The sequence below is a fragment of the Geotrypetes seraphini genome, chromosome 3, assembly GCF_902459505.1.
Source record: "Geotrypetes seraphini chromosome 3, aGeoSer1.1, whole genome shotgun sequence".
In the NCBI taxonomy this organism is placed as follows: domain Eukaryota; kingdom Metazoa; phylum Chordata; class Amphibia; order Gymnophiona; family Dermophiidae; genus Geotrypetes; species Geotrypetes seraphini.
This window is the reverse complement of record NC_047086.1, coordinates 361,157,878-361,172,447: the sequence shown is the minus strand read 5'-3', so window position 1 is coordinate 361,172,447 and position 14,570 is coordinate 361,157,878. Positions and strand designations below refer to the sequence as shown.

General features: G+C 43.7%; 1 protein-coding gene across 3 annotated transcripts in view; it reads left to right on the top strand.

Moving 5' to 3' along the window:
- TP53BP2 (tumor protein p53 binding protein 2) overlaps positions 1–14,570 on the top strand; it is a 138,571-nt gene that overhangs the window by 90,652 nt on the left and 33,349 nt on the right. For all 3 annotated transcript variants that reach the window (XM_033938942.1, XM_033938943.1, XM_033938941.1), the window contains 3 exons: positions 7,826–8,007; positions 8,385–8,549; positions 8,938–9,172. In XM_033938942.1, coding sequence (XP_033794833.1) covers positions 7,826–8,007; positions 8,385–8,549; positions 8,938–9,172 — 582 coding nt within the window. The remainder of the gene's footprint in view (positions 1–7,825; positions 8,008–8,384; positions 8,550–8,937; positions 9,173–14,570) is intronic.

Genomic DNA, 14,570 nt, shown 5'->3' with positions numbered 1-14,570 from the left:
AAAAAGCTCTATCGTGGCAAAATAGCCCCAATATTTCTCTGTCCTTTAATTTAGGAATATTTATTGTACTTCTGTTCACACTAAATTAAATATATTTGTTAGATCTTTGAAATCTTTGTAGTGCCTTGGAAAAACTGAAGATCCTTTCCAATAGATTTTTCTCTTGTTTTATACTCATTTGGGTGATTTAAAGAGAACAGGACTGCCTAATTACCTATTGCTGTTTGATGTTATATCTGTTAACTATTAACCCATTGCTTAACTTTAGAAGGAAGAACGCTGGATTCCTTGCAAAAGTGATATGTATATCATTGAAGGCTCATCCGCATTCCTCTTTTGGTGGCTTCTGCACTGGTTCAGTAAAACGTATCGCAGCCTGTAAAAAAAATCCACTTTTTTCAGCACCAGTACAAATATGAGAATTCTACACAATTAATTGTGCTCCCATTAAAACTGGCACCTATGGGGCTGGACTGGTGGCTCAGTATGGAGGGCCAGGCATTTACTCTCTGGGCTAGTAACCCGGACATTATGGGAATGGTCGTGGGGGCTCATCATTTTAAACTGGCGGCTTTTGCCGATGACCTCTTGGTTTATTTGACGGATCCTCGGGCCTCCCTCCCTGCTCTTTTGGAATGTTTTCGTGAATATGGGGATTTTTCTGGTTTCCGTTTAAATAAGCAGAAGTCGGAGGCTATGGCGTCTCCGGAATCTTTGCGGGTGGAATGGGGGCCGGACTTTCCGTTACGCTGGGCGGGATCCTCTTTTCGATACCTTGGTATTTTGTTGTCTATGGATGTCTCCGCGCTTTACCGTTTGAATGTTGATCATTTGTTGCAGGGAACTAAGGGGCTTTTACGGCGCTGGTTGAATCTCCCTCTTTCCTTGATGGGCCGTGTTCATCTTTTTCGCATGATTATCTTCCCGAAATGGTTATTTGTCCTGCAAACGCTTCCATTCTTTCTTTTGGAAAAAGATATCTTGGGTCTTCAGAGACTGGTGATTTCATTTTGCTGGGGGGGTAAGAAAGGTAAAATGCATCGTTCTTTCCTTCAGGGGTCCTGGGCACAGGGAGGATTGGGTCTTCCCTCGATTCGTTTATATAATTTGGCATGCTTGCTTCGGCATGTCCGGGATTGGCTTTTTCTTGGCTCTCAGCATACTGATCGGGAGTTGGAGGTTGATTATTTTTTTCCGTGGGCTCTGCCTTATCTGTTACAGTGGGACGGGAAGGTGCGATTGGGGCCGGGGGCCCGTAGCTGCTTGGTGGAGCCGCTTCGTCGGGCTTGGAGATGTGTTTCGCGGATGTGGGGTCACTCGCCTTTTAGTTCTGTTCTGCTGCCCATAGTGGGCAATGCGGCCTTCAGTCCGGGTCAGGACAATGTTGTTTTCAAACGGTGGGCGAGGAAGGGACTCCGAACTTTGGAGCAGTTTCTACAGATGGATGGTAGCGTTGTTCCCTTTTTGACTCTCCAGGCGTCCTGGTCTTTGGGGGCGGCGGATCGGTTTGCTTATATGCAGCTCTCCCATTATGCAGCCTCCTTGCCCAGGGACTCATTGACCCAGTCTTTTGCTATCACTGTACGCGACTTTTTCTTTGATGCTCAGTGGGATTGGCTCTCTATCTCTCAATATCATCGCAGATTGGTGGCTCTGCAGCCTCGGCGGGATTATAAGCGGCTTTTGGCATCTTGGGCCCGGGACCTGGGATGTCGCCCGCGGGTGGCGTCCTTGGCTCCTCTGGTGCGCCGGATACCTCGGGTGGTGCAGAGCGCCGAGCTCCGGGAATGTCACTTTCGGGTTTTACATCGGGGATATGTCTCTCAGCAGCGGGCCTTTTATTTCGGATGTGCCCCTACGGCTCTTTGTCTGAAATGTCACCGGGTTGATAATTCTTTGGCACATGGGGTGTGGCTGTGTACTTCAATTTCTGCCTTTTGGATGGAGGTCCGCTGTTATTTGGAATCTTTGGTAGGTTATCGGCTCCCCTCATCGGTGGAAGGGACTATTTTTTTGGCGGAGGGCTATTTAGGCGGCCTTTCTGCAGGGGATAGCCAGCTCATTCGTAAGGGATATATTGTGGGAATGAAATGTATTCTTACTCATTGGCTTCAGGACTCCCCGCCCACCATCTGGTATTGGCGCAATAAATTGCATCTTTTAATGGTCTGGGAGTCCCTGTCCGCTCGGTTCTCTGGATCTCGGAGCAAGCTTTTTCTGTCTGTCTGGGCTTCTTATTTGGATACTCTGCCCCCTGTGATAAAGAGCCAGGTGGTCAATCGCTTGCGGAAGCCAGTTGCTCCTGTTTTGCCAGTGGGTTGAGGGTGGGGTTTTGGGGGTGGGGGGGGGTTGGGATGGAGCGGTTGGGGGGTTGTGACTAGTAGGGATTTGGAGGGCTCCAGGCTATAAGAGTACAGGCCTGGACTCTCGCTGATATCTGAGATTTCTAGTTGGGTGTTACCATGTTACTCTGTATTGTGGCATTGTACTGAGAAAATAATTGTGTTCTCTCTACTCTGTGTATATCTTTCATGTTGGTGAATAAAAAAAAGTTTATACTACTCTCTGGGCTAGGAATGTTGTGGAGGAAGCCCCGGTCGTGCTGTGGTGACATCTACAGTAGCGACTGTAATTAAGGCCCACAGTTGTTAAGTATTGGAGAGAGCTCTGGTGCTTGATCCCTTGTGGCAATTATCCTGCAATTGCTAAGCCAAGTGAGCTGGAAAGTTCCAGATGGTTGTGGATTCAAGACGTGGGCACTGTAGCCCAAACATCAGCTGGCTCCAGTTGAACTGGAAGGCCAAAAGAGTAGGAGAAAACTGCCAAGCCTAAAAAAATGGCTGTCTTGTTCTGGTTAAGAGGACCCTACCTAAAATTATCCATTCAGTTTGGAGGCTAATTGTAGAAACATTTAACTTCATGTTCAGAGGGCACCAGCGCAGGGAACAGCGTGGGTGCCGAAGACCGGTGCAAACAACATGTAGATGTAGTCAAACAGATGCAGTCGAGGTGCTTAGTATTCCTTTCCAAGGCTAAGTTTGGGGAGAGTTAAAGCTAAGCCTCAGCACCCTTGGTTGTGAGTTCAAACCCATGCTGCTCCTTGTGACCCTGAGCAAGTCACTTAATCCCCCCATTGCCCCAGGTACATTAGATAGATTGTAAGCCCGCTGGGATAGATGGAAAAATGCTTGAGTACCTGAATAAATTAATGTAAACCGTTTTGAGCTCTCCTGGGAGAACGGTATAGAAAATTGAATAAATAAAGAAACAGCGCACAAATCAAACTCTCTCCTTGGAGCTGGCATTAGGATTTCCAGGAAACAGGAGCATCCGAGTTGCCCTGCTGGGGCTTTTCTCTTGGGGATTGGGCTTGGGAGAAGAGCTTTCTGTGAGCTTTCCAGCCTTGTGGTTGGAAAAAAAAATTTCAACAGTGTGCAGTTCCTTTTTCTAAGAGATACAAGAAATACATTCACAGTACCAGAGCTTATAAAATCTGTCCTTAGGGAGTGGGTGGAATTTGAACATTTAACTCTGAAGAGAAGCTTTCCAGAGCCACCTGACAGGCTGAAAAGTGCATTATGGGAGTGACCGTCCTCTTCCTGCTACCTAATCCCCAGTTTGATGAGCATGTGCACAAGAGCTTTGCTTACTGCACAACTCTTGTGCACATGCTCCAGGCAGGTTCCTTCTCCTTACCGAAAAATAACTTCCCAATGCTCAAAACAGTAATAGCATGCATATGATTTACATGCTGTTAGTGCTGAACATTGGGAAGTTATTTTTCAGCACTGTTCTCGTGGTATTTTGTTGCGCTGTAGACAACAGCGCATGAGTTGTGCATCAGTCTGTCAGAGACCCATGCAGAGAGCATTACGATAGAGCACACACCCCACCGCAAAATTACTGCAAATAAAAACAAATGCAGTGGCATACAAATTATTGCTGTGTTAATATTGCGACAGTAACCCACAGCTCATTGATAATATCGCCCTTTTCTGTTGGTGCCTGAGTGATGATTGGCCAGGTACTGACAAGAGGATTGACATTAAAAAAAACACAAAACACAAAAGCACTGCAGGCAAGCATACGGTGGCATTTTATATTGGGCCCCACCCCTCCAGTCATGTGTCTAGTTGTACCTCCCCTGATATAACTGGCCTCCCATACTAACCCCCAAATAATCCCTCATGTCGAGATGCCATGAATAAAAAGGAACGAAAGTGAAAGACCTGGTTCCTAAAGTTTAAGCTGACAACATAACAATTTTCTCGAGCCAATCCTGCTTTTTCCAGTCCTGAGTGCATCCCAGGAGAAGCCGGTTTATGTTTGGTGAAACGGGCACCATCGGGATTGGACTGGTACAATTATAAACTTGAGATAAGTTTGATGGCTCTTTTTTGCATTAGTCAGCTGTTATCACTTTAATTATTTTTTGTACAGCTGAAACAACATCAGAAAAATTATATTAAAAATCAAATATTAAAAATCAGTTATTTATAATCACACAATAAAGGTGTTAAAAAATAAAATAGCACGTGAGGGTTTTTGTTGTTTTGTGTTTTTTTTTTACAGGATCAGCGATTGAAATCTGGAACTGATAAGTCTCAGACTTGAATCTTTTAGTATTCCATCAGTTTCTGAGATCCTTTTTCCTCTCCTATATATATATATATATATATATATTTCTTTATTTATTATTATTTTTTTAATGCCTTTGTTTTGTCACTGGAAGTCACAGTTTCAATTGAGCTTGGGCTACTTTTTTGGCTTTCTAATACACGAATTACACAGCATAATATTATAATTCATGTCACTGGATATTTTATTGTGTTACCTTTGCACCATTTTTGAAATAAATCGTATAACAAGATACCAGTGCGGTTTGTTCTTGTGGAACTACTTTGGTGGACCTTTTTTGTGTTTACCTGCTAGCCACCAGGGCATTTTCTTTTTAGTTGAGTCCAGGTTGGTGGGAAGGGAGGGGTGCATTTAGACGCCAAGGATCTGATTTTTGGCTTGGAATGGAAGGGAGACTAGTCATGGTAGAGTGGGGTGGGTGCCACTAGACACCAGAGATTGTTGGAGGTTGGGTGGGGGGGGGAGTCTACTAGACTACTAGGGGCAACTTTTTTATATTGAGGGCACTGTAGAAAGCAGTTTGGGACACGGTGGTTCGGTTAATGTGCGAGAAGATATGCTGCTAGATATTATTCCTGTCAACCAGCCCTTCTTTGCTGTCCTGGAAAAAAATAGTTTTTTTAAACACTTGACTGGGATACTTAACCACATTAACATTCATTTAAATGAAGTCTATGGGTTTCAGTGTAAGTTAACACTCACACTGAAACCCTTGTGCAATACTATCCTGCACTAAAACTAGATTATGCCCACATTAACCACATGGTAAGTTTCCTGCATGTGGAGTAAAATTTTCGCATTCCATTCTGATAAACATTACCTTAATGTATCTGCAGTGGTTGTGATCACATCTGGCAAAGTGTCAGCTTCCTGTTTTAGGTTTCATTGTAAAAAGATGCAAAAAGATGATATGTTGGACCTAACTCAAGCAGCCTAACTTTGCTTTGGAAGATCAATGTTAACCATTTGCTTGAAAAATACATCAATTGTAATGCATTGGGAAGAAAACCACACTCCTATATTTTGGAATACCTGGTAGCAAGCACACAGAAGAATTGGTTTCAGCTATTACCAGAATAGAACACAGAGAAGTAGTCCTAGTTATCCAGGTTTCAACTTTTAGCTGCCATTTTGTCGGCTTATATTTTCTAAATATTCATGTATTTATTTCTACCTTACATCTAATTCTGAGAACAAGTGGTGAAGCTGGAAGGTGAAGCTGGAAGAGAGGTCAGGGAGCAAATGGTAATATTTTTTTTTTATATGCGAGTTGTCCCTGGGCTGAGCTGATGGCTCCGCTTGTAAGTGCTGTGCAACTCCATGTGGAAGATCCCCAGTTTGATTTATGTTGCAAAGTCATCATTCATTGCTCCTTAGGGGGTGGGAGTTGTGGTCGCGTGCGTATGTGTGACACCTAAATTTATTTATTTCGATTTCTATTCCGTTGTCCCCAAAGAGCCCTGAACGGGTTATAGGTTTAACATACATAATATATAGTTAACAGGTTATAATTTACACTAGATTAGCCATAATTTCAGTACATGTTTTCGATACAAGTTTTTTTTCTAACTAGACACATATTTAGGGTCTAATACTAATATACAGTTTACCGGTTATAATTTACCCTGGTTATTCTACAGTACGAGTTTTATCCTAATTGACAAACAGACAGTTTATAGGTTGGATTTGCCATAGTTATAATACCGGATTCTACCTTATAAGCTTTCCTTAGCTGACACACAATGGGTTGGAGGCCCAAGGTTGTAAGTATCTGAAGGGAACCATAAGAACATAAGCATTGCCTCTGCTGGGTCAGACCAGGGGTCCATTGTGCCCGGCCGTCCGCTCCCGCGGCGGCCCCCCAGGTCCATGACCTGTAAGTGATCCTTAACCTAAATCGTGTATTTCCTATTCATTTAGTGTCCCTTATAGTTACCCTCTATCTGTATCCTTCAATCCCCTGCACCTTCAGGGAGTCATCCAATCCCTTTTTGAAACCCAATATTGTACTCTGACCCATTACCTCCTCTGGGAGCACATTCCAGGTGTCCACCACCCTCTAAGTGAAGAAAAACTTCCTCAGCCCAAAATAGTTGCTGCCATGACCTGAGTATGCTGAGGGGGAAGAATCCCCGCTAGCTTCAGATTGAGCTGAAGAAGCCAGAAAGTGTTCTTACAACAGGGTTTATGCCATGTAACAGGACCTACTTTGTATCCTACTTGCTGCTCCTGTGTGAGCCCAGATGGCAGATGAAGAAGTTGGCTGTCTTTTTACGAAGTTAGTGTTATAGTGTAGTAGCTAAGACACTGATGACTAGCAGCACAGCTTTCATTTTTTTTTTGTGTTACTGCATCCATTTTTCTTTGCATCTTTAGTAAGATATTCATGTACTATAGTTGTTAACCCTGTATCCTAGTCTCCAGGTGCAAGTTGGCCACTTGACAGAGACAAGATAAGCCCCCACCCGATTGGTCTCTGTTTTAATCTAGTGGACTATGCAGGTTCGGACCCATCTGTTTGAATTACCCCAAATGTCCACTTTTATCATCCCTTTGTGTCAATCACTTTTGAAAAATAAAATGATAAAGCTTTCCAAAGTAAATTATTGTTCCTAATGGCGGTAATCCATTCTGGAAGTTAGTGTCGGTAAATGCTCAGGATGTTGGGCATGTCTGCTGGTTTTCTCTAATGGATTTCTGCCATCTTTGTTTTTAAATATTTTCTGTGAAGAGCTACGATTGGTTTGTAACCCTACTCGATTTGTAAAAATGAAGGCAAGCAAGATTTATTTATTTAATTTTCTATACCATTCTCCCAAGGGAGCTCAGAACGGTTTACATGAATTTATTCAGGTACTCAAGCATTTTTCCCCGTCTGTCCCAGTGGGATCACAATCAACTAATGTACCTGGGGCGATGGGGGGATTATGAGACTTGCTCAGGGTCACATGGAACGGCATGGGTTTGAACCCACAACCTCAGGGTGCTGAGGCTGTAGCTTTAACCACAGCGCCACACACTCCCTTGTTACCGGACTAATGTAATATGTTTGAAACTCTTTACCCGTTTGTCCTTTATTCCTACATATTTTTTTGAAAATTGTAGAAGAGTTGCTAGTGGGTAAAGACCGTTTTCGGAATACCTGCAATACCTTCTGTTCTTTATGGGCTTTGTTTTCCCTTGCCAGTGGAAGAAATTGAACACATGAATAACTTGTTCCAGCAAAAGCAGAGAGAGCTGGTGGTGGCCGCGTCTAAGGTGGAAGAACTGAGCAGACAACTGGAGATGCTGAAGAATGGCCGGATTGATGGTTACCATGACAACCAATCCACTGTGGCCGAGCTGGACAAGCTGTATAAGGAGCTGCAGGTATCCTATCGGAATGCGTTAACAAACTCGTTCCATGTTCCCAAGTTGCAGCACCTTCCTTACTCCTGGCCTTGTCGTCTTCATTTGAAACTCACTATATCCCCCTCTTCCTCCAACAATCACTGTGATTTTGATCTGTTTTAAGAGGTCAGCAGAGTCATCTTCTCAAGTGTTGCCCAGTTTAAAGTTCTGCCTTTAATTCACGGGAGTCTCTGCATATAATGAAACCAAAATGGAAGATTAGCATTCAGGACTTTGCCTGGTGCCTCTGTTCAGCTGCTGACTGTGTTTTTTTTCTGGTGCTTTGTGTTGGCTGCTCTTGTTAGGAGCTGGTGACTGTATGTGCGTGTCATTTGTTTTCTCTCCAATATGCTCAGCTGAGGAACAAACTGAATCAGGAGCAGAATGCCAAGCTGCAGCAACAGAGGGAGAGTTTGAACAAGCGCAACTCGGAGGTGGCAGCTATGGATAAGCGGGTTAACGAGCTGCGAGACCGTCTGTGGAAGAAGAAAGCAGCTCTGCAGCAGAAGGAGAATGTACCAGTAAGTAATGCCAGACCCTAAAGGCAAATACTGGATATCCAGTCAGTCAGTCATAAAGTAACTCTCTATAGGTCAGCAGAGAAGACACTTTTTATGCCATAGGTGGGTCATGTATCCTTAAATGAGATCTTCCTTCTCTATGTGTTGGGGATCTTCAGACTACAGTTCAAATAGTCTAGTCAATCTGTTACTAACCTTAAGAGGTTTATGATGGTATGTATGATGTGTGAGGTTTTTGGTGGGAAATACATTCTACACACAAGCTGAATTTCTGAAGCTTTTCATACAAATGCTTTAGCCTATGGTTTGCTAACTAGGAATGGGAGAGGTGAAAGTATGTTGTGTGTATTGTAATGTTGGATAACTATACAAACATCTCTCTGTTCAGATTTCTTCTGATGGGAATGTACCCCAGCAGGTGATATCTGGTTCAAGTCGAGTGGCAGCAGTGGGTCCGTACATTCAGTCCGCCACCATGCCTCGTCTTCCGTCCAGGCCCGAACTTCTGGTCAAACCGGCCATTCCTGATGCGATGTTATTACTGCAGGCACCAGATGGGCCTTTGAAAACACAAACCCTGCCTAACATGAGAGCTGGAGCAATTTCTCAAGCTAAAATACTTGGTAATGAATATGTTTATTGAAAGCAATTCAAACAAGCTATACTTTTTGGCTTTTTCCCTGTGATTTTGCTCCTTATTTTTTCCTATTACCCTCTACCTGCCAAATTGCGGCCACAGTAGAACTCTTACTATATACAGTATACTCAAATATAAACTAATCCGAATATAAACAGGTAACCTTTTTTTTCTCTCTCAAAAAATGGGGAAAAAGGTTAACTTGAATATAAACCAGGGGTTTATATTCAAATACAGTAAAACCTTGGTTTGCGAGCATAATTCGTTCCAGAAGCATGCTTGTAATCCAAAGCACTCGTATATCAAAGCGAATTTCCCCATAAGAAATAATGGAAACCCAGACGATTTGTTCCACAACCTAAAAACTTGAATACAAAATACAATAAAACCTTGGTTTACGAGCATAATTCGTTCTTAAAAACATGCTTGTGATCCAAAACACTCGTATATCAAAGCGAATTTCCCCATGATAAATAAATGGAAACTCAGACGATTTGTTCCACAACCCAAAAGATTTAATACAAAATACTTTATGTACTTGTATTGCAAGACCTCGCTCATTTAGAACAGTCACTATACTCCTTCAGCATCAGAGAAAGAAGAACCATTGGCTCGGTTGTGATGGGTGTATACTTTATGTACTTGTATTGCAAGACATTGCTTGTATATCAAGTTAAAATTTAATAAAATGTTTTGCTTCTTTCAAAACACTTGCAAACCAAGTTACTTGCAATCCAAAGTTTTACTGTATAGATATTGGTGGTCCAGTGATGAGCCGGGGCAGGAATCTAGTCCCTCCTCGTCCTGTCCCAGCTGGCTCTGCACCCCCCGTCCCTTCCTTGACCAGTTATAGGCCCCCTTGGGCCTGCCTTGAACCTGCCTTGAGTCCTGTTGGTCCAGCGGTGAGCTAGGACAGGAGTGACCTCTGCTGTGTCCTGACCTGGCTGGCTCTGCACACCCCACCCCACCCCCTCCCCAACCCGTTGCAGGCTTCCCATGGGTTTGCCTTGAGGCCTGGTGGCCCAGCGGTGAACCAGGACAGGAGCTTGTCCTGTCCCAACCAGCTCCACACCTGAAAAGGCCTACCTTGCATGCTATGGTGGTCCTGTGGTGAACCGGGGCAGGAGCAATCCTCCCATGTTCTTGCCCTGTGCAGAGCTTCTAAAGGAAATGGCTATTGTGAGTTCCTGCTGCAACCTCGTAAGATCACAGGAACTCATGAGGTTGTCGTGGAAACATGTGGCAGTCATTTCCTTTAGCGGCTCTGCATGGGGCAGAAGCTTAGGAAGATCACTCCTGCCCCGGTTCACCGCTGAACTGCCAGGGCATTCAAGGTAGTTCTTTTCAAGTGGAGGAGGGAAGTGGGATGGTAAGGAGCCAGCCGGCATAGGACACAGGAAGGGTTGCTCCTGTCCTGGCTTACCTCTGGATCACCAGGCCTCAAGGGAAGACTTGCAATGGGGGTGCGGGGGTGCAGAGCCAGCTGGGACAGGATACAGTGCCTGGGACACGGCGGGGGGGGGGGGGGAGCATATATGGGAATGACGCGAATATAAACAGACCCCATTTTTTGGCCCAAAAATCTCAGTTTGTATTTGAGTATATATGGTACTTGCAAAGTTATTGAAACTGGGAACTGCTTATGAGATGGACTGTCTGTGCTGCATTAGAGTCAGATTACAAGTGATCACTTGTCGCAGAGGCTGCTCTCTTTTTTTTTTTTTTTTTTTTTCATTCTGCTCTTGTTGCACTAACAGTTTTAAATAGTTACAAAAGATTATTTGTCTTAGGTGAATAATTCAGCATTTTTCACAGCTGGGTCAGAAAGCAAGCTGTACTGTTTCTCTATTGGGCAGTGTTTCAGAAGAGCACATGACAAATAGTGATTCTGGTCAGGCATCCTTTAAAAGTTTCATTGTTAAAGAATTCTCCAAATAATGACTTGCTCTCAGTTGAAGATGTTAGTCCCCCCATTGTTTTTTTTTTTTGTAGTTAAGGTTCAAACCTTTCTTAATGCAGATAACATGCAGTTTGATTTTTAACTAAGCTTACCTTTTGGGAGTCTGAATTCTGTTGTAAACAGTTTGATTTATCCTGTAACAATGTTTGGTTTACCCAAATACTACCTGCCCACGCTAAGACAACATCTTAGGGAGCCTTGAATTCTGACTCATGCAGTGACATTGTAGGAGGAGAGGAAGGCGATTGTGGTTAGAGGCAGTTGAGAGGCGACATGGGTAAGAGAGCGAAGACTGAGTGGCTGCTGAAATTTAAGCAGAACATGAAACTACATTTGGTTTTGGATAATAGCAGACTTAATAGAGCGATACAAAGTGGAACCTTTCATGTTTCCTGCTTTCTTTCCTTTTTTTTTTTTCCTAGGCTAATATTTTTGTTTACTAATCTGTAAGCTAAGCAGCAGCATGCACTTTGGCAGAAAAATATTTTATAAAGTGGCCAGTCAGGCACATGGTACTTGCCTTTCCCCCCCCTCCCATACTATCTGGACTAGTCAGTGGTGGGATTAAGTCTGTTTCCATAGACACCTATACATCTTATTCTGTTTTCCTGAAAAAAGTGACCTAGTCATGCCTTACTCAGTCATTTCCAGTAAATATCAATGGTTTGTATCGGTCTGAACAGTTTAGATTCCAGAACCTAACTTCTGTTTCGTGGGCTGGTCAGTTATTCAGTTCCACCCTAGTAAACCCTAGTAGTATCGGGAGCCCCTCTCCAGCAGGGCACCTGGTCACAGTTACACCCCTCCCCCGATCCAGCAGGAGAGAACACTTTGAAAGAAGCGGGATGTTCATATCTTGTTCTCTATCTCTGTCTTTTATCTTTTCTTTCTTTACCATTTTTAATTCTATTTTTCTCAGGTACTTTAGTTAGATTGTGAGCCTTCGGGACAGTTAGAGAACTTCCAAGTACCTATCTTTATTTATTTTATTTTATTGTATCCTTATTGTAAACCGCTTTGAACCTCACGGTATAGCGGTATATAAGAAATAAATTAAATTAAATTAAAATTAAAACTGAATTTATGCATCAGGTTGCAAAGGATGAAGTTATGACATCTTCCCCCCCCCCCCCCAAAGGTTAGATGTTTATGAACCCAGTCATAGTCGGTGAATTGGGGTTGGCTCCTGGGGCTGTAGTCCTTCCAATATTTTGCCAGCAACTAGAGCGCTTGGCGGCGGGGCTAGAGACTTGACAGGTTTCCCACTGAACCCAGCATTATTTATGGTGATTAATTATGCTGTGAAGATTCTTTTGGGCCGATTGCCAGGTTTTCTTCCTCTTCTGTTTTACTACCAGCTCAGCCATAACAAGGGCTTGGGATCTGATGTCATGAATTCTCATTTAAACTACTCTCTCTGGAACCTAAAATCACGGGCCCTTGTTTCTGTCTTCCCTGTGCCTCATGCAAGGTCTGTCAGCACTACCTCTCCTGAAGCCCCAACCAATCCAAGGAGTGGAAAACTTGATTCTGGGAGTGAACCAGTGCACAGTACTTGATATTAGATTGGTTCTTGTTTCAAAGCAGACTGAAAACCCACCTTTTTGATTTAGCTTTCAATTCTTAACCCTATTCCTCTGCCCTTCAACCCAGCCAGCTGATTAACCGTTCCCCTTAACTCAGGGGTCTCAAAGTCCCTCCTTGAGGGCCGCAATCCAGTAGGGTTTTCAGGATTTCCCCAATGAATATGCATGAGATCTATGTGCATGCACTACTTTCAATGCATATTCATTGGGGAAATCCTGAAAACCCGACTGGATTGTGGCTCTCAAGGAGGGACTTGAGATCCCTGCCTTAACTGTATCCATGACATCCTGTTTGTCTGTCTTGGCTGTTTCGATTGTAAGCTCTTTCGAGCAGGGACTGTTTTCTTATTCTTTTTGACTCTGTGCAGCGCTGCGTGCGTCTGGTAGCGCTATAGAAATAATTAATAGCAGTAGTAGTATGGTTTGAATTAAAACTGAACTTCCAGACTAAATATTTTACTTGTTTTGTATCCCTGTCAGGAGAGAGATATAATGGAAATGACATTTGTATACAGCTATGGTGCTCCAGTAAAAATGAGCATATGGATGTGTCAGAAACATACTCCTCCTCCAGAGAGCTGCTCATTTCTATAGCTATGTAGTAGTGTCTTACATGCTTATTTACTAATCCATGTTAAAATAACACATTTATGTGCTATTTTAGTGCAGGAAAATGTGGTACAGCAGTGCCATGGCTTAACTAATCTGTAGTAAATTTGTTTTTACATTTCTGCAGCTGGGAATGTTTCATGGTCCTGGCTGTGGCAAGGTAAAGATGCTGGGCAAGGTGGTAGATAGAAAAGTAGGCCTTGTGTCCTCTGATCTGCATTAACCCCCCCCCCCCCCCCCCCCCCCCAGCTCATGCCACACTGTCCTATTCAGTATAAATAGTGCAAGTCTTGATTTCTCTCCCCCCCTCCATGGCATACAGGGGTAGGATTGATTTAACTTATGTACTTAGGGGGATGCCTAAGTTAATTGAAGAACGCCGGTACTTAAATAAAAGGTGCCTGAATCATGCCTACATAGGTGCTTTAGGCCGCTGAATGCCAAAGTAGGCGTAACCAACGCTGGAAGTGGCGTTAGGAAGCCTAAAGTGCCTATGTAGATGCGCTTTACACAAAGGCACCAGAAATGTAGGCCCGGAAAACCCTGGTCCACATTTTTAGCACTTATGTTTGCTGGGGGATCATGACAGTCTGCCATCAGCTGAACATGGCAGAGGAATCCCTGATCAGCTGAGCCGACAGGACTCTCTGAAACCGCAGCTTTGGGGAATCCAGTTGGCTGAGCTAATCAGTGATTCCCCTGCCATGATTAGCTGAACCAGTAGGGAGATCCCTGATTCTTCTCTTCCTCCCACCTACCTGCTGGTTTCTCCCCAACACCCCTCCAAAGAGAGACTCCGAGCCCGACATCCCCACACACCCTCCTTTGAGGTGAATGGTTATTTTGACCTTGATTAGTATGGGTGTGTCTACTTCATGTTGATTTGGTGACCCTTGGTGCTTGGGTACTAACTGCAGGTAGAGCTAAGGAGCTCTTTGAAGTACAGAAGAGGCAGAGAAAAATCTGAACTGGATTCCTTCTGCAAATGGCACATGGCAATAGGAACACTACCCAAATCTAGAAACATGATGACAGATTAAGGCGAAATGACCATGTCTGCCCATCCCACAGCATCCACTATCTCCTCCTCTCCCTGAGATCCCACATGCCTGTCCCATGCTGTCTTGAATTTAGACACAGCCTTTTTCTCCACCAACTCTGCTAGGAGACTATGCCATGCATCTACCACCCTTTCTGTAAAAAAGTATATCCTTAGATTACTCCTGAGC